The 26989-nt window shown below is 42.7% G+C and overlaps 2 protein-coding genes across 2 annotated transcripts in view; one reads left to right on the top strand and one right to left on the bottom strand.

The window, feature by feature from the left end:
• itgbl1 (integrin, beta-like 1) overlaps positions 1-9558 on the bottom strand; it is a 37588-nt gene extending 28030 nt beyond the window's left edge. Inside the window, exons 1-2 of the mRNA XM_056580233.1 lie at positions 9260-9558; positions 6715-6911 (exon numbers count right to left, since the gene is read on the bottom strand). Of these exons, the coding sequence (XP_056436208.1) occupies positions 6715-6911; positions 9260-9351 (289 nt within the window). The 5' untranslated portion in view covers positions 9352-9558. The remainder of the gene's footprint in view (positions 1-6714; positions 6912-9259) is intronic.
• Positions 9559-13114: 3556 nt separating this feature from the next.
• The window catches only part of nalcn (sodium leak channel, non-selective), a 70224-nt gene continuing 56349 nt past the window's right edge, over positions 13115-26989 (top strand). The window contains exons 1-11 of the mRNA XM_056580279.1: positions 13115-13290; positions 13623-13746; positions 13965-14026; positions 14837-14977; positions 15344-15526; positions 18240-18323; positions 18661-18800; positions 19654-19782; positions 21991-22142; positions 24657-24799; positions 25320-25424. Of these exons, the coding sequence (XP_056436254.1) occupies positions 13985-14026; positions 14837-14977; positions 15344-15526; positions 18240-18323; positions 18661-18800; positions 19654-19782; positions 21991-22142; positions 24657-24799; positions 25320-25424 (1119 nt within the window). The 5' untranslated portion in view covers positions 13115-13290; positions 13623-13746; positions 13965-13984. The remainder of the gene's footprint in view (positions 13291-13622; positions 13747-13964; positions 14027-14836; positions 14978-15343; positions 15527-18239; positions 18324-18660; positions 18801-19653; positions 19783-21990; positions 22143-24656; positions 24800-25319; positions 25425-26989) is intronic.

The raw sequence follows: 26989 nt of genomic DNA, 5'->3' as shown, positions 1-26989 counted from the left end.
CCCTAAATAGAGGTTGACTAAGAGGTTTTCTATATCTTTATTATTCCTTTGTACCAAAAAAATGTGTTGCTGTGAGTAGGATGTGTCCCATGCTGTTACCCTTCTGTTTCACACATTTATTCTCATTTACACCTGCTTCTTCAGGTTGCAAGTGAGAATGAGAAGAGCTGACAGAAAGGAAGGTGTCAACATAAGTGCTCCACAGCCTCGGAAATATGGCTTCCATTTGAATAACACGTCAACAATCGAGTTACAGAGGAAACAGTGGTTATATCTGGCAATACAGATGCAGATCCAAACCACTTATTGTGATCTATCATTATTATTATTATTATTATTATTATTGTTATTATTATTATTATTATTATTATTATTATTATTATTATTATTATTATTATTAATAACAACTCAATGCATTATTCGATCGTTTTCATCACAGGCTGGTGGACCATAAAGAATAAAAATTAATTGGGAATCCCAAAATTGGGTTCAGTGTACATGAAATTTAAAATAAATAAGAAATGATAATCAAATCATACTAAAGCCAGGGATTGGAGGCGTAGACCTAAATCAGGATTTAGCTCTCTAAACCCCGACTTAATTCAACAGGATATTACAATGTCACCTCCTCCCACCGGCCCCCATTAATCCCAGCCTCACAATCATTCTGACACATAAATTGGATCCTATTTATCCGGTGGGCAGGCGAGTCTGTGTGTGTTGGTAGCGGGTTGTCCGTCCACACGCTGCGGGTCTTTCCTGTGTTGCCTCCCCTGGAGCAGTATAACTCAAAACTGCTCAGGGATGCCTGGGACCTTCCCACGCTGCTCTGACGGACACGGCCGGGACCAATTGAGTTACGACCGGCTCTCGGTCCACAGCCAATGGGGGTGTTTGGAGAGGGTAAATCGGTGCCCGCAGCTGTGGCGGTAATAACAGGCGATGTAGCGTAACCATGATAAACCGTCGATGGCAGGAGAGGGGCGGTGAGTCATCCGACAGGCTAATGTTCAGGGTCTAGGGTCTGGGTGTCACCACCAACACCACCTGCTATGTGGTAAACATTGTGTGTGTTTACTTAGAGGGAAAGAGAGAGATAGGCAAGTAAATATGTCCTTTGTCTGGAACATACTGTTAATGTATCTTGGTTGATATTTCTTTTAAAATGTGGCCCAGTTTCCATGTTTCGGAAAAAAACAATTCATGTAGAAAAACAATTCAAAGAATACAATTTAGGTCTGGCTCTGCCATCACAGGGAGACCTCACCCCTAATAGCTCCTTGTTGCATCTGAATTCACTGAACTCACGTTGGCTCAAAGTGTTTGCTCAGTGACTAACTAGTATATTCTGACTGAGTACGTATTACATAATTCAAATTCCCTGATCATGAGACATTTTCAGGACATTGAACAAATGACATATTAATTCATGTTAAACTTCTGAGCCTCCCTCACCATTCTCCACAATGGTCCTTTTGAAAACATTGTCAATAATACAATTTCAATAAAATCCCCAGAGCTAATTATCTTTCTACCCCGGAGGCTTCCTATCTCAATGACATTTCCCATTTTACATTGTTTGGATCATTTTCTTCACACAACATGATATCCATTGTAGTGAGTAATGACTCCCCTCTTTCGCCTGCCTTCGCCTTGTGCCTCGTGGAGCGTGAAACGACAGCACGTGTCATCTCTTGTTCTGCGGGCCACATCTAGGAGACACCTGTCCCAGGTAATAACTCCTCTGCGTGGGAGCATTCGCCTTTCATCCCTTCATCTCTTCTCCCTGGGTTCTGCACTATACACATATCAAAAGACTTTTAAAGCATATAGCTTTAATAATGCGCACAGACATTGAATGTCACCGCACCAATCCACACGTGCACGTGGGGGCCGTAAGCAGTGCTAGCTCCCTTCGGCTTCGCATTAAGGCTGTTGGATACTATAATCAAGCCCAATCTGAAACACATTTCACCTTGGGCCGTCTTGAGTGCAATTCTTTATGGTTGCAGCCCACACTGCGACCATTAGGTGACTCACACGGTACAGGCACCTCTTAGAGAGCCCCGCACATCTGAATTATAGCACATCATCACAACATGTCAGAGGAAATGCAAACAAAAGAACAAGGAGAGCCGGGAGAGTTCTGACGTAATGCCTTGTAATGGTGTCTCTGGGAAGGCAGTCGCTGCCAGTCATTATTGGGTCAGAGAGGACAGGGGACAGCGCTCGGTTTGAACCCACGTCGGCCATAAGCTGACTGTCCCAGGTGTGTAGTTGACATAATATTTCCTCTTGCTCTGGAAGGGGAGAGATGCTTGAGGCAATGGTAACAAATTGAATCGCTTTTGGAGGAAAAACTCACCACCAGGGAGAGATTTTGTGTGTATATGTGTGTGTATGTGTGTTTGTGTGTGTGTCGAGAAAGGAAGAGAGAAAGAGAGAGAGAGAGAGAGAGAGAGAGAGCGGGAGAGCGAGGAAGAAAGAAAGTCAAGACGGAAACATAATCATAAAAAAAGAGGTGCAGCCACACACAAAGCCCACGCATCCAAATCAAAAGGACACGGTTTGGTCTCTAGCGTGATGTGCCACGGCCCGTCGAGTGCTTCGCTCGGGTGGAGAAAGAAACGGACATGAACAAGTGGTCTCAGATCATCAAGTAGCAGATTGCAATGTCAGGAGACAGTTGGCTTTTGTGCACACATCAGCAGCAGGGCTTGCCGATGAACAGGATAGAAGACACTTTGACCTGACCCCAATTTAAGCGTTTAGTGGGCGGTAAAGTTCCACCCACGACGAAACTTTGATTCGCACCTCAAATATATGTGGCACTAAACTCCTATTAAAATCATTCCTCGCCGTGATAACTCTAATGAGCTTGGGTGCTACGCCTGTACCATTGCAGGAATGGCGGACACCTTGGTTATAACGATTCCTTTGCTTGTCTGCAGGGTGCTGGGTGTTCTACCAGTTAAGGATCTAACAGTGGGGAACGGACCAGGCCAGTACTCACAGAATCAGAGAGAGAACGAGGGAACAAGAAATCAACTATTTCCACTTACAGAGACACGATGAGACAGATTGAATAGAGGGAGAGAGAACGAGTGAAAGACAGAGAAAAATGTGAGGAAAATGGTGATTGATTAAGGTATGACACTAAAAATGCCCCATGCAGCTTTCAGTTGTGGAATAATAGAAAGGTATTCTGTAAAGACATCTTGTCGAGCAGAAATCAGTTTTCAGAGGAAAGCATTGTGGAGTCTGGAGGCGCCATGTCTCAGGAAGGCGGCTGTTTCTCGGGCAGACAACAGGCTGAAAAAACAAACAAAGCAACAGCAACCTATTCAAACACCAATGGACAGATGAAATGACAAGAAGCTTGGTTCTTTGCACAGCTGGGGAACAGATGTGACTGGAGGTCATTATTTCACTCAGAGACAGAGAAGAAAAAAATGGGTGGTCGCTTTTGTTTTTTAAGATCCCAATGCTAAACGCAGTTCCTTAAAGTGTACACAGAGACAGACACCCACAAACACACAAACAGACACACAGCCACAAACAAACAGACACACAACCACACACACACACACACACACACACACACACACACACACACACACACACACACACACACACACACACACACACACACACACACACACACACAGACAAACACACGGCGCGGAACACTAGCCTATTTGACGTTGGTTTGTGTTAGTCCTATTAAACATATTTGCAAAAACATCTTACTCAGACTGGTTTTGGTTGTGTGGGTGGATAGCTGTGTGGTTCTTTTGGACGAATCAAACATAACTGAAATGTCGGGGCGGCGTTTACCGCTTTAATGAACTCAAAACTGTAAAAAGAGGCATATTTAGGGTCTGTTTAGCATACAATCATTAAAAAGGCTGGGATGCTTGTTGGAAAATATTAAATGCCCCCCGCCCCCCCCTTATTGGAGAAAGATTAATCTTAATCTAAAGGGTTTCCAGTTGAAATGGAAATCTTTCCATTTTGACATCCCAAATACCCCTCGGTGCTTTGCAACCCTCAGCCATTACCCTTGGCTCTCCTTTCTTAGTGGAACAAAATGAACACAAAATCATATCTCTCCCGGAGCATAGAGGGCAGCGAGCAGGGAGGATTAACACAGCAGACATAGGATAGAACATTGGTTTGTGGAATAGTAGTCTCGGATCCAGCAGTGCACTTATGTTATAGCAGAACCTCTCTGGGGGAGACGGCACAGAGCCCGGGCCGGAGGACAAAAACTGAAAGGGCCATAACCCTGATTACAATGATTATGTTACGATTCAATATATTTGTTCCAAGATGTTCTACCTGAGAGAAAGTGATTTGCGAGTGGCAAGATAGAGATTTCGGAATAGGAATTGAATAAGTGTACTTCTACATTGGCAGATCTAGCTTGTTGAATTGAACGTCTCCTGAGCAGACGTTTTAGTGCGTCTTTCCAGGAGCTACAGCAAAAGTTACATTTACAAGTTATTGCTTAGTTTGTGTCCGCTGTTAGCTAATTGTGCGCATACCCATCCCCACCCCAGAGCAACACGACTGGTCAAGGAAGATCAAACACCCGTTTACCGAGATAAGACATTACATTATTAATCTGGAGTGGTGCAGTAGTAATCCTCAATTAGTCAAAAATTCCCATTCCTAAATTTATTCCCACATCTTTCCATCATGCCATTTTACATCATGTGACCTGCATACAACCTTGCATGGCAGACTCAGCAGAGAGCGTATTAAAAGAACAGCTCAATGCCAGCAGAGATGATGTCTTTGGAAGAAAAAAAAATGACCCAGCACAGTTTTAGCCCTCAGTCGGAAAATCCATAGGATCTTATCAACGGGCATTTGTGAGAGCTGGAGATAAGAGACTCCTGGAGGGGGAGAAATTGGCTGGCGCTTTCAAACAGCAGACCCAGTGAGCACTGCATGGGCCACGGAGACGGCCGGGCTGGGGAGGGAGGTGGGTGGAGGGGTGGATGGGGTGGAGGCCCGTTGGGCTGGAGGTTGGATGATTGGGTGAGGCTAAAATGCCCCCTGCTTTCAGATTCAGACAAATATATTCCGTGGCTGCTGCGGGTGTACATTTCCAAATGGGAGAGTGTGCAGTGCATGCATTGGCGATGTGTGTCTGCATTCCCTCTCTGGATGCGTCTTTATGTTCCATTTGCTGTGTGTGTGCGCGTGTGTGTGTGTGTGCGTGTGTGTGTGTAACAGTGAAACCCCATTATCAGGCCGAAGCAGGGCCTCCTCCTCGCCAGGCCGATGAACCATAATGAGGTGCTCGCAGCAGCCAACCTGTCTGCCCAAATAAATCACTCCTCCCCCTTACATCCAACACACTCCCTTACGCACACACACACACACACCACGCACACACACAAACACAGACACACACACCAAAAAAATACACACAAACACACACATACACACACATGCAAATACACACAAACACACACACGCACACACATGCAAATACACACAAACACACACACACTTAAAAACACACACACACACGCATACATGCAAACACACACACACACACACACACACACACACACACACACACACACACACACACACACACACACACACACATACACACACACACACACACACACACACACACACACACACACACAGACACGCATACACCCACACACAGACACACACATGCAGGCCAGCACACACTCACACCAACACACTGATTTTCATTAAAAAAGAACACAGCAACACACCTTTTGTTGTCGAGGGTCCTAGCGCCCCAAGAGGCTCCCAGGTTTGCTTCAAGAGTCTTACAAATTTGTATACATATCGATATATTTATGTATATTTATAAATCTATATATCTATATATATATATCTTCAAACACTCTTCTCTCTGTTTGCAGTGTGTCCTTGGGTTTTTGAGTTTTAAGGGTTACTGAAGGCTGGCGGTCTGCAGTTTTACGAGACATGCTGTCAGTAAGACTTGGTGGGGCAGAGCAGGTTCAAAGTGGCTTCATGGATTCTTTACCCCGCTCCCTCTTTCTTTAGAGAGAGAGAGAGAGAAAGTGAGGGAGCAGGTAAGCAAAAAACGACCAGTCTTGATATTCGATTGATTCACTCTTCTATTACATTAGAAGAGCCCATACAGGACTAAAATAATGAGGTGGAATCTTCAAAGACGAAATTTTTTACTTTAAAAATATCTTATATCATGCTCCCTTCCCCCCTGCTCACCCACACACACCTGGCAGTAGAAGAAGGACTACATTAAAAAGGCATCTGGAGGGTCTGTCAGCTCGGCCACACCGGCCCGGCCTCAGCCTCCCGGAGATCTGCTGCATCACTTACTGGCTGCTCACTAACCACCAGATGATCTGAATTCCAGTCAGGGGTGGAACACGTGGAGCCCCGCGTGTGCCTGTGCTGCACACATGGCTGCTCAATATCACAGCCAGTATTCCCCACTACGTCGAAACTCAACCATTCTTAGTAGTTTCCGTTGAGAAACGCCAAGGCAAACACAAGAAAAGGACCTGAACGTGCTTTGACCTGGTTACTCCCTTACTACTTCTGCGTGTGTGTGTGTGTGTGTGTGTGTGTGTGTGTGTGTGTGTGTGTGTGTGTGTGTGTGTGTGTGTGTGTGTGTGTGTGTGTGTGTGTGTGTGTGTGTGTGTATCATGACATCATTATCGCACGCACCATTGCAGGCCTTGGCGTTGTACGTCGCACACAACCAGTCGTGGCACTCGCAGCGCGGCCCAAAGAACTTTCCGGGCTCCGTCGCTTTGCAAACGCAGACCCCGCACTCGCAGTCCCCCCGTCCGCCGCAGATCTTGCCATCGGGCGTCCGGCAGCGGCGCTGCGAGGACTCCGTGGAAAACCGACATGCACCCTGACTGGAAGAAACAGAGAGAGAGAGAGAGCCAGAGAGAGTGAGAGAGAGAGGGATGATGGGACACAATCAGCATACAACAAAGGGAAAGGTAGAAGGAAATATTACAACAGAGCTGCTTCAAGTTTGTGCTGGAAGGCAGAGCGTTGCAATGTTATTTTTATTTTGTACTTGTTGCAATGTGTTCCTGTGTGTTGCAGGGAATTCCTACCAGGGTTCCAGGCACCCGCTCACAGCTTGAGGCGGTCGTACGTAATGGAGACTGGTGGTAATGCCTCCACTAGTGCCATATAGACTTACGAATTAATGGGAATTAAGTCAGCCCGATATTATGGGTTTTTGTTGCCTCACTTTCAATCAGAGGAATGGGCCAGTATTTGTCTACTTCTATAGCCACGTCTATTTCTCCATATCTCTACGATCCCTATCGATAAGAAATGACTGAATGATTTGTCGTTCCAGTTTGTTTCGAACCGAAACTTTCTCTTCACTGGAATACAAAACTCCTGCTCAGTGCCATGACTGGTGGGAATGTTTACGAAGAGAAAAGAATGCAAAGCGCACGGTTTCAATTGCAGCACACGTGCTAGCTCCCTATAGCCAAGTTCAACATCTGATCCATTCTGTCTGCTGACTGTAGGCTTTCGTTTATATCACCAGACAGAGCAATTTCAATAATGGAACCCATAATGTTTGTATTTGCTGATGAATAAAGATTGTCCCACATGAGACTATAAAAATGGACCAATCACGTGAACTTCTCTATTTTCTTTCCTTTGAAAGTTCCTCCTATAGAGTCGGTATAGGTTCAAGGTGACATGGGAGTAAAGTTTTACCACTGTAATTACAACCAGACGTTCCCTCTGTCCCCTCTTGCTCTGTTTTTTCTCTCTTTCTCTGGAGGTTTAGCATCCTGCTTAGGAAGATAATCTCGATCTCATGAATACATTTGTCCAAAGCTTTCCAAGGCAACTGATATACTAATGCATGGTATACTGATGTATTCAGGGGGTGGGACCTCATATAAACCTTGCCGTCATTACTTAATTGGTTGATATTTTACAGTTTCCAGAATGTATGAATTGTATTGGTAAACAGAGAAAACAAAAATATTTCAGAGAGAAACTGATGAATTGATTTGTTGCATGCAACTGTAACCATGGTTAAGAATGTAAAATGTGAAAAACATAAAATAAAGACCAAGAAATACACTGTACAAAAATGCTGTGTTCTCTACGTCAACAAAAAAAGAAGAACATTTCAAAGTAAGGTGGGAACAAAATGGAGAGTAAAGCATCATGGTAATAAATCAAAGAGAGCACGATCGCCTGAGCCTATTCCCGCAGCTGTTTCTGCTGCTTTGTTTTTACTCCAAGGGCTCACTCAGCGAGATTTGTTTCATTTGGTTGCCTTCTGACATTCCTTTCTATTCCTACCCAGGCCCGCTTTCCTGTTTGGGAATCAGTGGAGCTCTTTTTTTGAAAAAGGACCAAATCCAGCGTGGAGTCCTAGCCTGTGAAGCTAACTTCATGTAACAGCAAACACCTACCCACACACCTACCCTTTTTTCTCCCACTGTCAGGCGGTTTTTGTAAGTTAATTAGTGAACAAACAGGGTTTGAGTTGCGCCTGAGTGCACACAGAGCCTCACACCATCTCACCTGGCTTCCCAGGAGCTGTCTGCCTGTCAGTGGAACAATACATGTTGGTTCAGCCGCATTGTCCTTTCCAACACCAGAACGGAGGTCTATTCAACACAGACCCCTGCGCCATCCGTGAACCCGTGCACCTGCTTTCAGTAAACTGTACCTTACTGCAGCTGAGTAAAGTTTACACGCCCTGCATCAGATTGCAGATCTCACACTCTATGTTTAGGTTTATAAAACAAACGGTGGAGGAATCTGACACATAACTCCTTTGTATTACACTTTTGTCCAAATTTATTTTGTCATCTTTCACACAATTTGCAGGAATGTACCTTTCATACACATTTATACAACAGATGCAGGTATGCATTGATGTACTATTTGAACGATTACCCTTGAATCTTTCTCTTTTTTGGGTTGCTTTATATGCCCTCCTATAGGATCGTTAAAGCACATTTATTTTCCTCTCTGCAGTTGCAGTCATTTGAAAGCCGAAAGGCAAAGCCACGCCGAGAAATAGCACAACAAAGAACAACCTACAGTCAAATGTTTGACCACATTTTCCTCTCTAAAAGTTTCCCCTTGACAGCGGAGCTCTGTACCTCTCACCCCTTCCTTTCTTTCTGTCTTTCGTCCATTCTCTACTGCTCCCTCCCCGAGGAGACAAGGGAAAATAAAAGCAAATGCGAAACAAGTGAAAACCCACCTCAAAGATTGCTGCAAACTGTCCTCGACACCGGACAGTAGAATCAGCAGCAGAGGAACAAACATGGACTGCACCAAAGCCCCGCTGTGCATGGTTAATCCCACAGAAAACCTCAAGTCAAATGACTTGATGGAATTCCCTCAATTTTTTTCTTCTCTAAGCAGACAGGGAGAAAGAGGGTGTGAGGGAATAGGAAGGGTATAGAAGGAAAGGAGAAGAGAGGAAAGAAAAAAAAACTGGCTGAATCTGGCCTAAAGCCTACAAGAGGTCGGCAGTGTGCTCCGTACAAGTGCCTTTGATTAGCTCTGACTCTAAGACCAGAGTCCTGGGCTGGGAGTGGGAAAGGGAACCTGCCAGAACCAAAAGTTTAGTCACCAGTTGGAGAACTGATTGAAAACAGACAAATGTTTCTGTTGAGGTTTCTTTTCTTATATAAAATTGTATTTATTTATGACTTGAGTTTGGCCTTTCCCTTTTTTTATATGTGCAAACTATTTTTATAAGGGGATACCACTTCAAACACTTGGGAACAGTTAGATGAAACAACCACCACCGTGGTTCATTAAAAGTGAAAGAAAATATTTGCTGTGGATTTGCAAGCTGTATGTTTCAATATGCAGTATATAACTGCAAGTTAATCATTTCCAAAGAAGTAATGAAATGTCAGTACTATCAGCTAATGCTTTATAAGTTATCATTCTAATTATTATATTTTCATAATTATTAGTAAGCTCACTTTTCACATCTAATGGGTGGAACTGGGCACTGATAAATGCAACAGTCTACACACATATGCGTGGTTTCTTGTCTTTTATTTAGATGATGATTGTAAAATACTTGATTGAGAATTGTAAGCAGCTTACATCTTGCAAGAAGGATTTCTAGTCATGTTGACATATTTCTATAGGCTAATAACTTAACCAATTAATAGCCTAAGATAATCAATAATCTAGTGTAGCCCTACAGTTTTTTGGTTTGCACATTGTGAAGACAGAGAGATGTCCCCATCCATTTCTTCTATTTAAAAAGTATAATTTAAAAAGTGAAAGAAAATATTTGCTGTGGATTTGCAAGCTGTATGTTTCAATATGCAGTATATAACTGCAAGTTAATCATTTCCAAAGAAGTAATGAAATGTCAGTACTATCAGCTAATGCTTTATAAGTTATCATTCTAATTATTATATTTTCATAATTATTAGTAAGCTCACTTTTCACATCTAATGGGTGGAACTGGGCACTGATAAATGCAACAGTCTACACACATATGCGTGGTTTCTTGTCTTTTATTTAGATGATGATTGTAAAATACTTGATTGAGAATTGTAAGCAGCTTACATCTTGCAAGAAGGATTTCTAGTCATGTTGACATATTTCTATAGGCTAATAACTTAACCAATTAATAGCCTAAGATAATCAATAATCTAGTGTAGCCCTACAGTTTTTTGGTTTGCACATTGTGAAGACAGAGAGATGTCCCCATCCATTTCTTCTATTTAAAAAGTATAATTTCCGCTATAAAAAACAACAACATTATGTTCTGAATAAGTTGCAGCTCTAATGATAAAACAAACATTGGCATTTCTCATTAGGTAAAAAAAACATGGCATTTCTTCCCATGTATCATCATAAGCTACTGTCGTGGACGCGCGCTACAACTGCATCTGCTGGGCTTGGTGCTGATGTGAATGCGGCTCGCGCGCTCCCGCCGCACACCTCCATGATTATAATACCCCGGAAAACAGCTGATGTCATGGGCAGGACGACAAAAAAAACAACAACAGGGGACCAATAGCTCACGTAAGTGTTACAATATATTTCGAATACGACCCTTCGCCCTTCCTGTTATTTTGCTCAAGCGAACGCCTTTCTCTCGCGGATGCGCGAGACGCTCGTTTCCCGGGTGCTGGTGTTATCCAGGAAGTGATACGTGTAGTGCGGGGCTACCCGCTGCTGTTTCTAGTAGGCCTTGCCAAATATCCTCCTACTGTTAATGTTCGGAGGGTCACTTTATACTAATGCAAGGTTACGAAGCGTTATCGTGGAGACGTTGAGGGATCGGCTAGCCTCCTGTCAACATACGAGGTGTCCTTCTGCGTGTTTATCTTCGATGTAGCCTGGTGACTTAGCTCCCATCCGTTTCCATAGTAACCGTGGTTCTGTCGATGGTGTCCGTTTATCCATAAGCATACGGACGAGCAAGGGGTCTCTTCAATTAGGTGTTGTTTCGCTGGGTTTGTGAATGACGTCGTGTTATGAATGTCATTTTTGCGTCGCATATTTTCTTCTGGATACAACATGAAGATGAGATGATGCTTTCTCATGGTGCTGAAGGCCTTGCCTTGTTTAGGCCGGCACCAGGCCCTGTACAGATGATGTGACACATGTGCATTGTGCTTTAATAGTGAAGGCTAGCTCACCTTGCAAGTTATATGTTTTGTTTTACAAACACTACATTTTTAGCGCTTGCACCTACAAATACCAGATCAGATGTTTTAACATAATCTAGGCATCAGTCGTATGTCCATTACTAATGTGGATAGGTGGACATAATTCACTATGCTACGTAATGGCCAAAGTAATTCAGCCATTCAAACAGTTATCATGGAATGGATATTATTGCCAAGCAAAAATAATAAGTTTGGCCCTCTGGCATGACTTTTCAAATCCAGGCTCATCTTGTCCATACCACGAATGTGGGTCTTACTGCGTGGCAATGTCACTTCAGTCATGTACAGCAGTGAAAAACTTTTTTGATTGATTCATGGGGTTAATGCAGCCTTATTATTGCTGGTTTACTCCAGTCCGTGCATTGTGAAGGTGTTTAATTATTCAAATGTTTTTTTCATGTTTGTGTTTATTAGCAAACTTACTTGTGCTAATGTTAGAGGCAGGGTAATAATTGTGTTTATAATTACACAGTAATCCTGTTTCTTGGCAGTCTGCATAGGCCTCCATATATTAAAGGCACCATTGTACTGGGTGTGATTTCTCAATGTGTTGTTAATTATTCAGTTGGTCTGTGGTAGGTTATATTCCTATACTGTAGCCCAGGGCTATTCACATCCCAGCCAAATTACACAAACACATTGGGGTTCAGTCCGACCCTCCTCTTACTGGATATACAAAGCATTCACCAAGGCCTGCTTGCTCTCTTGCCCGGCATTCACCCAAACTACATTAGAAACACTTTGGTATATATCTCACACACACACACACGCACGCGTACGCGCACACATGCACACACACATGCACATATGTCACTTAATTGGTACAATCTGCTCATTATTACTAAGTGACATATACTACAGTTTTTCTAGTGTGTGTGTGTGCATTAAATACACCATGTTGATTTGTTCAATACTCTGTTGACGTATCTTTGAGTTTATTAGAATAATTGCCATTTGAAACGCTGTGATGGGCCTTGTTCTGCCCGTGGTCCTTGTTTTAAACTAGCTTTTTCTAGTCCACTGATTACTCCCTTATAATTTGACAGCTACAGCTATGTTATACATCTTGAGTGCTAAATAAACTCCTATGAAGAAAGTTTGACAAAGTATCAGATAGTATTTTCAAAGCTAGCAGATATTCAAAGTTACAATTAATCTGCCCAGTGATTGCATCCTGCCCGTGAGGAATATGTCCTCTCTCCAAATGGGAAAATAATTGCAGTCTTTGCCATCTTACACCCACATTATAGCACTTACACCCTGTAATTTTGTTTTCACTCTTCTTCAATTCCCTACCAGCATATGCAAAGTGTAGCAATTACATTGCAAATTGCTTCTGACTATACGAAGCTTGCAGCCTGTAGGACAGTTCCTTTTCTTGCGGGGGGCAGAGAATGATAGAGAAAGGGCAAAGCTGTTAAGCTTGGTCTCTCAGGTTGTCTGTCTTAACACGTTGTTCTGATCCTGCCAGGTTTTGTGCTGGAATCAAATGGGCTTGTACAGAATTGGACATTTACAAATGCACCTCAAAATATGGTATTCTTCTGAGCTTACCTAAATTATGCCTAGGTTGAAATAAGTTGTGAGTACATTGGAGGAGTCTAGAGGAGTGAATTGCCCCAATTTTCAAAGTGGAATCTGTCTGCCTGATATTTCAAATCTGTAATGCCATGATTTGTAGCTGTTGTAGGAACACTATAGTAGAAAGTTAGGGAAAATAAGTTTATAAAACTCATTATGTATTCATAATATCATTGATAAATACCCATATATAATACATGTATCTGCATTATTGTTGGGCTGCTACTGGTATATTATAGACTAATGTTTTGTATTTTTGTACTTGTCACCTCTCTTTCTCCTCCCCTTTTCAATACTGTTTTGATTTCTACCACTCACTGACTACTGCAACAGGATCTCTGTGCCAAGGATCTTCCACTCTTTGGTTCGCTCTCTCGCTGTCTTTCTCTCCATATCTTTCTCTCTCTGGTTGGCCTCTGTGACTCTGGGGATGAACGCACCAATGAGGAGCCTCACAGTGAGTCATGTGATCCCTTTCTCTGAAGCTCATCCATTTTTTTTCCCACGACACCTTATTCACTCACTCAGTCACTCACTCACAGAACGTGTCGCATATATGCCTCGGTGTCAGACATGGTGGGCATTCCTGTCTATATGAGCATACTGTAGATGTTGGTAGTGTATTGTAAACCATATATGCCATGATGTTGACTAACTGTCGTGTGTTATTTACAGGGTATGCCTGATCGCATGTTATGTGCAGTGGTGGAGCAATTTCAGCTTTACTTTTCCCTTTGGTATGTGCGCTTTGTCTCCATTGAAGGTGTCATTTCTTCTTCTTTTTCTTCTGTTAAAGCTGCCCCTACTTTTGGTTTGTGAGCTTGACACACACAAGCTCACATGCAAACAAGTGCACACACATACAAAAGCATCAGCAAAGGTTTGCTTTGCACACTCCCATCCAAATAATGACCCTCACACAAAAAAAACACAACATAACACCAACGTTAAACTCAATTACACATACTGTACCGACAGTTGTGCACAGCCTATTGACACCACTGTGTTCAATGCGGTGACACCCATGGATTACTAGTGGTAAGTTACTGGTGCTGTTCCGACGTGAATACACTCGTTCAGTGTCTCATGTGTGCCATGTTGTTCATCACGGTGGCCATTTAACAAAGCAACACATTTCTTATTTTTTCTTTTCTTTTTTTGCTCAAAACTTATTCTTCTGTTCTGGTCCATTCAAGTCCGGGTCGCTTATTGTGCGTTATGCACTTACTCAAGATTCCTTTTCCAAAGCTAAGTGCTTTATCCAGTTGTATCCAGCTTTTTAAGCCCATGCATTCTTCAGTTCCAACAGTGTTTAAGTAACAGTTCAATTGTTTTTGTCGATGTGTCTGCAGATAAATCAAGCCTAATGGCTCTGCTCGAGATTACATTTGTTTAAAAAAAGAATCGCCCACACACAGTAAACATTAGTGAATTCACTGTATAAGCATATGTAAATGCTCGGACTTGGATGCAGCCAGAGTTCCCTGTGTCTCCTGTCAGCCCTGGTCACTGTGTGTGTTGCACCCACTCTTCTCCCCCTCGGTCAGATCCACTCTCTGTATAGCACGGCTAGCCCCAGCATGCTGAAGAGGAAACAGAGCTCCCGGGTCGAGGCCCAGCCCATGACGGACTTTGGGCCCGACGAGACCCTCGCAGACAGCGCTGACATCTTTTGGATCAACAAGCCAGTGAGTGGTTGGGTGGCTGTGCTCAGTCAGCCCGATCCATTTTCTCCTTTCAAGTCAAGTCACACTTCAGTGTGTTTTCTCCCTTGTTATCTACTTTGCCTCGAAAATTTAATAAATGACCAGCCGTGCGAGACGGTGGAACTGAATTAGTCGGTAATAGGCTTGTAAGTACACAAACAAGTGTGTGCTCTTAGAAATCTCACATTTAATGAAATGTCCAAAAACAAATATGCCGTCAAGCAAAGCAGTTTAGCAAGTTTTTCCCTCCTCCAATCCCTCTCTTTTCTCCTGAATACCAACCCATTATCTCTCCCCTCCAACACCCGGTCCTTTCATCTCCTTCGCCAACTCCTTGCCCGCTGCCAGTGGGTGCACACGCTGCTGCGCGCCTGCGCCATCCTCAGCGTGATCTCGGTGTGCATGAACACGCCCAAGACGTTCGAGCACTACCCGCCGCTGCAGTATGTGACCTTCACGCTGGACACGCTTCTCATGTTCCTCTACACGGCAGAGATGATCGCCAAGATGCACATCCGAGGCATCATCAAGGTAGCTGGGCTGGGGGGCCTGCCAGGGACTGTCTGAAAAATAATTTTATTATTTTTATTTGTAATTTTTATAGAGACTTGGAATCAATAATCAATATGTATCAATAATAAGGAATAATTCATATTGATGAATTCAGATTTGTATTGTTGTCCTTTGTAGCTGCACGTGACGAAAGCTTTTGAAAGCTACATAAACTTTGCCAAGTCTAGGAAAATCAATTTGGAAGCCTAAAAGCCTCAACTCAAAATTGTCCCTATGTCTTCTACGTCTTTATACTAATATTGAATTATAATAAATCATGTCTTTCCATCACATGATTGTTCTTTTTTTTTTTTTTTCATTTTGTCAACTCTAGCCTGTCTATTTTTTCAATAATGCTGTCTCTTGTGGCCCCTCTTAACTGTGGGAATCAGGGGGAAGAAATCAAGTGCAATAGGATCTTCCCCAGCCAGGCAGCTGGCAGATAAAGAACCCTTAATTACAGCCCTAGAAGGCTTGGACAGCCTAATTGGTAAATCAAGGATACCAAGAACACATAGGCAGAACCGCACCATGCACTGAATCTTTGTCCAGTTCGGGAAACAGCAGTGTAATTTGAATAACATTTCTGCCTTTTGTTTATTTCGGGGGTCGATACTACCTCTTATATCGAGCAGACGACAGGATTCTCTTTAAGTTGGAGAGCGTATTGCTTCGATGTAATGTAAGCGTGATAATTAAAATGCTCTTTGCTTAATTGTAATTATGGCTGAGGTCAATGAATTACTTATACATTGGTTGTATTATGGTAGTCGTCTGTTGATTACAAAAGTTGTAGTCCACGCTTGGATGTAAACAAGATATTTACATGATGATAGCATTTGAGATCAGTGTAACCTTGGTGATAAGCCACTGAAAAAAATAATATTTTCAAACATGCTTCTTAATCCAACATCAGGCACAACTTGACAATTTATGTTTATTGCATTTGCTTCATATAATTTTTTGGTTTGGATAGTTTGTGCTGGTTCTCGCACTAGCGATGGCTTATCAGTTGTGGAACTGACCTAACCTAAAATATAAAGACCACACTTCTTTGTCTGAAATAAATCAGTATGTGGAAAGATATAAAGGCTTTTTCAGGTTGTAGTTCAGTAAATTGCAAGCATGTCTCAGATATGTTTACTTTGCGCCTCACATTCAATAAACACAGACCTCATTCCTCTTTCGCTAGCTTGCCATATAACATCGATCCAAACTGTGTTTAGGTTGAGTTTTGTCCCATCAGGCAAATCAGTTGCGTAAATGTTATGCAATATTAGGTGTCAAATATGCAACAAAATGATAAACTGATGATCGTTTTGTTGCATATTTGCAAATCATTATTCATTGAAAACCGCACAGCTCTAGACGATTGTGCATGAGGTATTTTCAAGTAAATGAAAACCCATTTGTTGCTTCAAAGAGATCCCTTCATACCGCAGCTGTTATTTAATGGCATGATGGCGGTCGTCCGTGGCGGCAAAGTTTATTTTATTTATTCGAACAATGCATGTACTACCCCGAGGCCGAATCATTCATAAAAATAATAGTATCAGCTTGAGGTTACTCCCAATGCACACCATTATTCACATTATCGATATGATTGATGGTTTTACTTTGAGGGCGTCATCATTCATATTATTGACATAAGTCACAATGTCGCGGATGACGCAAGCAACAATCTCTAGCACAAACACAAACACACAGACCAGACACACAAACACACATGCACAAACGCATGCACACACGCACGCACGCAAGCACACACACACACACACACACACACACACAAATGGTACAACTGGTGTACTATTATTTATCTATTTCTGATAAAACACCTTTTCCGGAAGCAGTTGTGTACCACAATGAGCAATTTACCATCTCCCTTAATACAGATAAACAAGCCATTCACTGTGCAAAGCCGACTTCTCGATGCAGTGCCATTCATTGCAATGCATTATTCTGTGCTCGTTGGGGTGAATCAAAAGGCAACCTTTTGCCTTAAGTGTTCCAGATAATACCCGTCTATTTGCAGACTTTCAGCCAGTGAAGAGCGACCCTTGAAGAGGTCCGGATAGACCTCTTAGGTGCTAATTAAGCATGTCCATGTTTGTTGGCCCCATGGTATTTCAGTTTGTTCGTGGCTCAGCCGTTTAATCATTACGTGTCTGTTCTATCAACATGCCATTGGGCTGGCTCTGAAATCATTGTTCGGCGTGTAAGCCATTTAGACAATGTTTTCGTATTTTTTTTTTATGTGTGGTGTTGTTGAGCATTTAGCAAAATATGTCCACCTTCATCTCACATGCAGTTCTTACATCTCATTTGTTGTGCTCCTAGTTGTTGCGCTCTTCTTTTGCTTTTCGAGCGCAGAAGGTGGGTGTCTGAGGACCATGTATTTTGCAAATGAGGTGTTTTTGAGGTTAAAGTTAAATAAATTATTTTATATATATAAATTATGTTTTTAGAAACAAACATTCAAATTGTTTATTTTTCAGAATCTGAGGTGAACCCAATCATAGTTATATAACTGAAACATTTCTATATATAACTTGGTAAAATTAGGTTATGTGTGTAATGTGTTTGAATTGCTATATTGAACCAATTCCACATCTTCTTTTTATCCCTTTCCATTTTCCTTCTGTGTCCCTCGTCCCGCCCTTCGCCTCCACGTGTCTGTGTGTGTCTATAGGGCGACAACTCCTATGGGAAAGATCGTTGGTGCATGTTTGACGGATTCATGGTCTTCTTCATCTGGGTGTCCCTGGTGTTGCAGGTATACTAGAGGACACTTTCATTCAGCTACTTACCTGGAAATAAGATGCATAAACAAAGCCATTTCAATCATTTGCCAGAAGCTTTTACACAAAGTGACTTGCAGGGACACTTCAGACATTTGCCATTAAGGAGAATGACACAGTCAAATATCGAACCCAGTCCCCATGGCAGGGTTTTGAGCACCCTACCCTCTCCTCTCATGTGTAACCCGGTAGCGGATTTTATTGCATCTATTCCCTGTTGTCACTGCCCTTCACTTCGCCATTGTAGCGCAAGTTTGTTCCCTTGCTCATCAATCTTCGTTCTCTCTCCCTCGCTCTCTCCCCCTCTCACAGGTGTTTGAGATTGCGGAGCTCGTCGATCAGATGTCTCCCTGGGGAATGCTGAGAATTCCCAGAGCACTCATCATGATACGGGCGTTCAGGATCTACTTTCGCTTTGAGCTTCCTCGCTCACGCATCACAAATATCCTCAAGTAAAAAAAGGCCTTCATTTGCTTATTTATGCTCTAGGGTCGGATGAAAAATGGATGGAACTTAATTGTCCGTGAATTTTAGAAATGGTTACAGAAAGTTTGGAGACACAGCAAACGTAAAGCAAAGAATCCAAGGCATGCCTGACTTCCATGATTGTCCATTGCATAAGTTGCATAAAGTGATGCCGTACAGAAATCCGTAATTTATCAATCGATATTCTTTCAAGCTGATTTAATAGGTGGATTCTATGTTCCCTACTGGCTATGTAGGCAAGTGGGTGAAATTATGGTGTTTTGGAATTTCAACACAAACTACACAAAACGGCGATTCAGACCAACGCCCTAAAGTTCTTCGGCATAAGCCGAATATGAGATGTATATTAAAGTTGCAATGTGTAGCACTTGAAATAGCGTGTTGCTTTAAATAACCTGGACTTATCTGTAGTCAATGCTGATCAATATTGGTTTTTAGAATTGTATTATAAAATAACATCCTATATAAGACACATTAGAAATGTTGAACGAATGTTTTTACAGAAATGGTATTATTGCCACTCCCAAAACCCCTCCCATTCAAGCCTAAGCCTTCCATGCTATGCTGTTTGTGTCACACAGTTGCACAGCCAGTTAGGGACAGAAGCCTCACGCCAACTAACTGAGATGTGCTCAATCTTACACATTGTGACTTTGATATACTTTTTGACATTTTCCTGACACAGTATCGATAGATGTGTATTGGCTACATCCCTTTGTGTAATGTTACGTTTCTTTAACGTTCTTAGATCCTGATACTTAGCATGTTGACCCCACCTCAAAGCCTCTTCTTTGCTTCTCAATGTCTCTCCCTCTTCAGGCGATCCGGAGAGCAGATTTGGAGTGTGTCCATCTTCTTGCTCTTCTTTCTCCTGCTTTATGGAATTCTGGGTGTTCAAATGTTCGGAACGTTCAACCACCACTGTGTTACCAACGACACAACGGAAGGGTAAACAGCTCACCTTGGTACCATGTTACCATAACCCACTCACCCTAACCCTAAGTTTAACCCTAGACCTAACCCTAACCCTAACTATTTAATAATATACTCATTAAAATCTTGGTTAACTTGAACACTGTTACATAAGATAACATGAAATAAATAAACATGAACACAATTAGTCAATGATTTGAGGACCATTGGTGAACTGTTAATTAACTTTTAGTTCATTGTTAGTTGATGCTTATTATTGCATTAACACTTTTTAATCAAGGACTCATTTTTATGACTGGCAAATAAATCACATATACATTTTGATCACAAGATACACATTTAATCAATGGCAAACCATGAATACAAAACGGTCATACAATAAAAAAAAAGATGCTGATTTTTTTATTTTATTTGTATGTATATATGTTCTTGAAATATTAGCATATGAAACCTCTTCAAGTATTTCTCGATTTCTAATCCAGTAATTATTCCTAAAAGAATCCCTTCGGATATTATTCATGGCGTGGACCTCCGTGAATGTGCGGTAGCATGCATGCTCTGGCCATCCCTTATGAATGGAGGCTATGATGTTTGCTTGAGAATGTGTTAATCAAAAGAGCAGTAGCCAATCGACAAAGCAAATGAACAGTGGAAAATAATTAACACTCGCATACATCTGAGCTTTGTGGTGGCTTTAAAGCGTATAGTGTGTTCAATAACCCTGCTCCCCAATCAGTCTCTGACATCCGTTTGGCAGTCGATGTCAATACCCCACGGACACTGCACTCCCCCAGCCTTCACCATCACGACAGATAGCGCAGCCGTCGGTCCCCTCGATATATCCCGTCGTAACACCAAATGTGGCTCTCTTTACATCCATGTCATTCGGTTGTGCTTTATTTTCGTGTAGCCTCCCCTCCCTTCAGTCATCCATGGGCTTTTTGCACGTAGCCCCAATTCTAGACCTATTTCGCGCGAAACATCGCGACACGTGGGACGTGTTGAGTCGTCCGTCCGTCCTTGGCGCCGCAGCCAGAGCTTCCCCCAGCCGTTCCCACACGGGGGATCTGGGTGGGATTGCGGGAGCGCCGACGTGGAAGGCTATTAGTGCTGTGGCTATTTATATTGGATGGGAGGGATCTGTATGCGCATCAGGGCCTTCCCTCTCCTGTCTGACTCCAGGCGACCCATCTCTGGTCGGTCGCACTTGACCTTGGCTTAACATCACTGGGGCATTTGCATGAAATCCCAGTGTGATTATTTGAATTTGGTAGAAAAATATAAAACTCATTTCCCATCCTCATCTCCTATTGATCAGGCAGACAACACATCAATAATAGAAGAAGTCAGTATAATATGGGTATATCTATGTATAATATGCGTGTATGAATTATTTGTGTGGTCTATGCCAAAGTCAGCATATAACATGCGTGGTATGGATTTCCGATGTTCTTTTCCCCTGAATTGTTACAATTTGGCGACTTAACTATGATTAATCCTGAATCCCAACCAAACACATTGGTCTGATGTTGGACTTGGCATATAAGTCATTTCATGGCATTAGCGGACCCTCCGTCTCTCTCTGGGTGCATCATTTATCACTCCTTTGCTATGAGGAATGGTGATTTCCCTGAAACGGTTCTGTTGTAGGCGCCATTATGCCTGCCCGCATAATGAGCTGCATCAGGATTGGCGACGATGCCTGTGACTGCCCTTTGTGGTACGGCAATACATTATTCCTTCTCCTCCTGTAGCCTTTAATAAACAATTTGGATGAATGTCTGGCTGGGCAATTTGAAGACATTAATTGTCATTAAGGAAATCGTGCAAGCCCTGGAATAACACTTGTGGCTAAGACGCATGGTGACGAAGGCGATCACGCATTGGGAGACAGTGGGTTAGGGAGGTAGTGTGTGTGTGTGTATATGTGTGTGTGGGTGTGTGAATACTGTGTACTGTATGAGTTTCCCTCTGTACTTCCACGACTCAAATACTGCCAGGGATGTGAATAATAGAAATTGCTACGGGGATTTAAATTCAAATTCCAAACCCCTCAGAACACTTGAAAAACACCTCGCTGTTCGTTAATTGCATCTGCGGCTGCTCCGATCCGTCGCAACCCGGGCTCATTAAACATTTAGTAATGTCTTCCATTTAATTTGTTAAATCATCAGGAACACACTCAACAACAGGCACATCTCCCCCCCACCCTTCTCTGTTTAGAAATGTGTCCTGGAACAACCTGGCTATTCCAGACACCCACTGCTCCCCAGACGGGGAGGGCTACCGTTGTCCGCTTGGCTTCAAGTGTGTCAACTTAGAGGATTACGGCCTCAGCAGGCAGGAGCTGGGGTACAGCGGCTTCAACGAACTAGGTACAGGAACGCACACCAAACACACGCACACGCACGCACGTAAGCAGGTGCACATGCACACACACACGCGCGCACATGCGCACATACACACACATACACACACACACATACACACACACACACGTGTGAGTCCACATGCACACACGTGTACATGCACGCACATACACACATACAGACACACACACACGTGCGCACACACACACACATGCACACACAGACACGTGCGCACATGTGCACACACACAGACAGACAGACGGACAGACAGAGACATAAATCTTGCTATAAACACAAGAATAACACGAAACATTTGAGGAATGTTTGCACAGAGATGCTTGAGATGTGTGTGTGTCCATGTCTTCAGGAGATGGCATAAACATAATGAGGGGGTGACAGAGGGAAAGGTAAATAAATAGGAGATTGAAACAAAAAGTGAGTGCCAGAGAGAAGGAAAATAGAAAAAAATGGAACTAGATGGAAAAAGGAGAGAGATAGACAGTGCGGGGAAGAGAGTCACCTACATGGGCTTTGATGTGAAGCTACACCACTTAGCCGGATGCCGCATCCTTATCGCCTGAGCTAGGCCCTAAAACCAGCGTTGCTACATAGTGCAGCATCTCTAATCTCTACATTGCTGTGAAGGAGAGCGAAGGCTTAGCAGTGCCTTGGCTCACAGCATACCTCAATACAGACAGAGACATGCTGGGTAGAGCAAGGGGAGTTAGACCTGTGTTGCCGTGTTTACGGATATGTTAGAATAACAGGATACCTTCATCTAAAAAACACAGATCTATCTTATGAACATCAATATCATTATCATCATCTTCCTTATCATCGTCATCCTCATCATAGTTTATTATCATTACTGCATTGTCAGTAATGATAATAGTAATATTAGTAATATTTTCTAATTATTCATTCAAAATATTTGATTTCTTTCTAGGGTATGATCTTGGTCATAATCATGGTGTTGTAGTTGAGGGTGGGTTGGTGGGTCCTTAAGGCTGTTTTTTTAGGCCTGTTGGATATATATTGATATATGTTGGCTTGTCTGGCTTTGGTTATTTTCAAGTGAAAGTAATCTATTGTCCATTTTCATCTTCCCTGGCCTAGTGAATACCTGTGTTTCATGACATAAGTCAATGTTTGTGTATCATGGTCATCTTATTGTGCTACATTTCCATCTATGTAGTAAGGCCCAGAAAAACATCTCATTAGATGTTTGCTTTTTAATTGGAAGGACATAAATATCAGCTGTAATTAACAGACAAAAATGCCAAATATCTTTCAAAGAGTGTCAGATAGGTGATGATTAAAATGCCAAGTAGCTCACCAGCGGCTGCTTGAAGTGTTGTTATGAATATTCTCCTTTCCTGTGAGCAGTAATTTGTCTCGGCTCTTTAAGTCCCTCTGTCTTGTTTCCAACAAGGTCCTCCCCATTATTGGGTGCCATTTGCAAGTGTTTGGCCAAGAAAAATAACATCACAGAGGCATACAAACAAAGTGCCTCTCAACGCTATCACTACTCCACTTCCAGCCCCCGCAGTTTGACATCCTAAAAACCAGCATTTCTAAGTCACTAGTTATTTTGAAAATCTGGGAAGGAGAAGAACATTTAAAAGCCTTAATATGAGCACGGTTGAAGTAGAAACCAAGCAGAAATCCACCATTTCTTTCACCACGGTGTTAGCCTACAAAGTGGCTTTCACGTCGTATTCCCAGCCACAATTCTCGTGAATAATTTAAAAAAAGAATGATCGTTTTCATTGGTTCTGCAACACTTTGAAATTGAACATGATCCGTCTCCGAAGATGGGAGTTATTTTTGGAGAAAAAAAAGAAGGCAAGAAGCTTAGATGTGGTTATGAGTAGACTTCGCTCTTATGATCCGCTCACAATTTCCGAGCCGGTAATCCCAGGGCCCTTTCTGTTTGAAAAGCGTGAGCTCGTCAGCGCCACGGTAATTGGAGTGGGGCACTAGAACGGCTTTTTGGGGGTTAGGGATGGGGTGGGTCGGCCAGGTGAGGAGTTCAGAGAGGATAGTCATTTCTATCAAAAAAGATCTCTTGTTTCGCTCCTGTCTCCCAATATCTTGTCCCTCTATCTCTTCTTAGATACACCCTCGCTCTCTCTTTCTCTCTGTCTTTTTGTTTCTGTCTCCATTTTATTTAAATGGAATAGGATGATATCCATATATTGTACGAGTTGCATTAGCTAAAAGATTAAGTTGTAAAATGTAAAATGTTGCGATAAGGTTTACTAAAAATAAGTCTCTCTCTTTTTCTCGCTGTCTCTCTCTGTCTCCCTCTCTCTGTCTCCCTGTCTCTCACCTTCTCTGTTTTTCTCTCTCTCTGTGTGTTCCTCTCTGTCTTTGTCTCTTGCTCTCTTTCTGTCTCTTTCTCCATCTCTGTCTCCCTATCTCTCTCTATCTGTCTCTGTCTCTGTCGCTGTCTCTCTCTCGGCCTCTCTCTCTCTCTCTGTTTCTGTGTCTGTGTCTCTGTCTCTCTCTGCCCTGCAGGAACGAGCATCTTCACGGTGTACGAGGCTGCCTCCCAGGAGGGCTGGGTGTTCCTCATGTACAGAGCCATCGACAGCTTCCCCCGTTGGCGCTCCTACTTCTACTTCATAACCCTCATCTTCTTCCTTGCCTGGCTTGTCAAAGTAAGTGACAGCCCCCCCCCCCCCCCTCATCCCACCAACAGACTCACAGAGCCCCCACCTACACTCCTTCCCTGTGTTATTTAAATGGAAAAAGCAATACCCCAATCATCACCCAGCTCCTCAACCTGTGGCCGAGCGACGGGCAGAAGCGATGATTGTGAGATTGTTCCAAGAAATGACAGCTGGTGATTAAGAAGTACAAGCCTGGGAACTAACACCCTGCTGTCTTGCTCTTTATCTCAATCCTCTGAATCCCTCTCTCTCTTTTTCTCTCTGATGCTCTCTCTATTACTTAATCACTCTCTCTCTCTCTCTCTCTCTCTCTCGCACTCACTATATCTCACTCTCCCTCGCTCTCTCTGCTACTTTTTCTTTCGTTCTATTACTTTATCCATCCCTCTGTGTCTCGCATACTTTATATCTCTCGCTCTCTCTCTATTACCCTCCCTATTACTCTCCCTTATTGCTCCCTCTGCCTGTCTCTCTTACTTATTCTCTCTCTCACTCTCTCTTGCCCCAGAACGTCTTCATTGCTGTCATCATTGAAACATTTGCTGAGATCCGAGTGCAGTTCCAGCAGATGTGGGGGTCAAGGAGCAGCACTACCTCCACGGCCACGACACAAGTAGGGCTTTGCACGCACGCAGACAACCACACCCGCACATCAACACGCACGAACCTGTGCACAGACAGGAAAATCTTCATTCGTTTTTTTTCATATTTGCAAATGGACAGGCTTGACCGGTGACTGGTCTGTGATTTTCACCTTTTGTACGCGCCATTCACTTCCTGATGTTATTTCGGCGTACCACCCTGTATGAATCCATTTAGCAGTATAATGGAGGGCCATTCAGCACGCTGTTAATTTTTTCCAGTGATTGGACAAGCATTTGATTGGCCCATTTAGATGACTCACAGGCTTCTCTAGAGTGACAGAGAAGGCTTCAGAATTGGCCTCTTTTTAGCTTTGGATGAAATCAAGAGGAAATAAACAGTTTGAAAAAGGACTTGAAGATGGATTAGAAAGTGTTATGACTGAGGCATGAAAGTCAATGAGACAGAGATAAGCTCTGGAGTATGGAGATTTTTTAAATATTAATCAGACTTGCAAGACTGAAATTAGGGTATTGAGATGAATCATTCTAAACACAGAAATACAAACATTAAATATGCACTGTAAAATGTAAAATGGGTATGTTTGTGTGAGTTTGAATGTTTGTGTGTGTGTGTGTGCACATTTTCAATATGTTCCTGACTGTGTGATTGGCTTGATAAGCTCTGACAAGTAGCTTCATTGTCTCAATGATGCTTTTCCATTTCAATTTACAATTCTAACTTGGATGGGGTATTCACCCAGCAGTGATTGAAAGAGTACTATTTTATAAGGATAATCATTCCTAATGATTCATATCTTAGCCAATATATTAATGTGGGTAGCTGGCTGCAAACATGACAATCAAGAATTGTCAAGGAAGTATCTTAAAACCAGGTATTCTGAATGTTACAACTCATATCTGCTAAATGAAAAAATGATTCAAAACGTTGATGGTGTTGGCATTTCTTGTCTCGGACTGTGAGGTCTGTGTTGTGTACTATGCTTGAAGCCGCGGCCCAAAAATTACATAAAAACTATTTTGCTAACTTAAGGGCCTCGTTTTTGTTTGGGTGTTTTCCTACCGGATGGAGACAAGTGTTACAACCTTGAAAACAATTAGCCGCTAATATCAAATTTAATTACAATGCCATCGTTATGCCCTAATCTTTATCTGAGCGGGGAGAAAAAAGTAATTAGCCTGTGTGCAACATGTAACTGTCAATCACTGTCTGAGACAATACACATCCTTCCACTGATATCCTGCAAGGGGAGCCGGCTTGACAGTGCCCCCCCCCCCCCACACACACACACAAACACACACCACACCACTCCTGTCCTTGCCAGAATGATCATCACCGCACCACTTATTACCAAGGATGACACAAACACAATAGAGGGATTCATTAAATAAATCATTGCATCTTTTTGCAAGGATTTTGTAATCAGGTGATTACAAAAACAATGAGTTCCATCCATAGGAATAAAGCTGAAGAGTGTTTGAGTGCTCAATTCGATTGAGCAGCAGCCTGGATCTGTGTGCTGTAGCTTATAGATATTAGCCCTGTCTGACTGGCTGCAAATAACACTGAACACTC

The sequence above is a fragment of the Gadus chalcogrammus genome, chromosome 20 (genome assembly GCF_026213295.1).
Source record: "Gadus chalcogrammus isolate NIFS_2021 chromosome 20, NIFS_Gcha_1.0, whole genome shotgun sequence".
Taxonomy (NCBI): domain Eukaryota; kingdom Metazoa; phylum Chordata; class Actinopteri; order Gadiformes; family Gadidae; genus Gadus; species Gadus chalcogrammus.
Note: the sequence above shows the minus strand (reverse complement) of the source record. Positions and strands in the feature narration are given on the sequence as shown.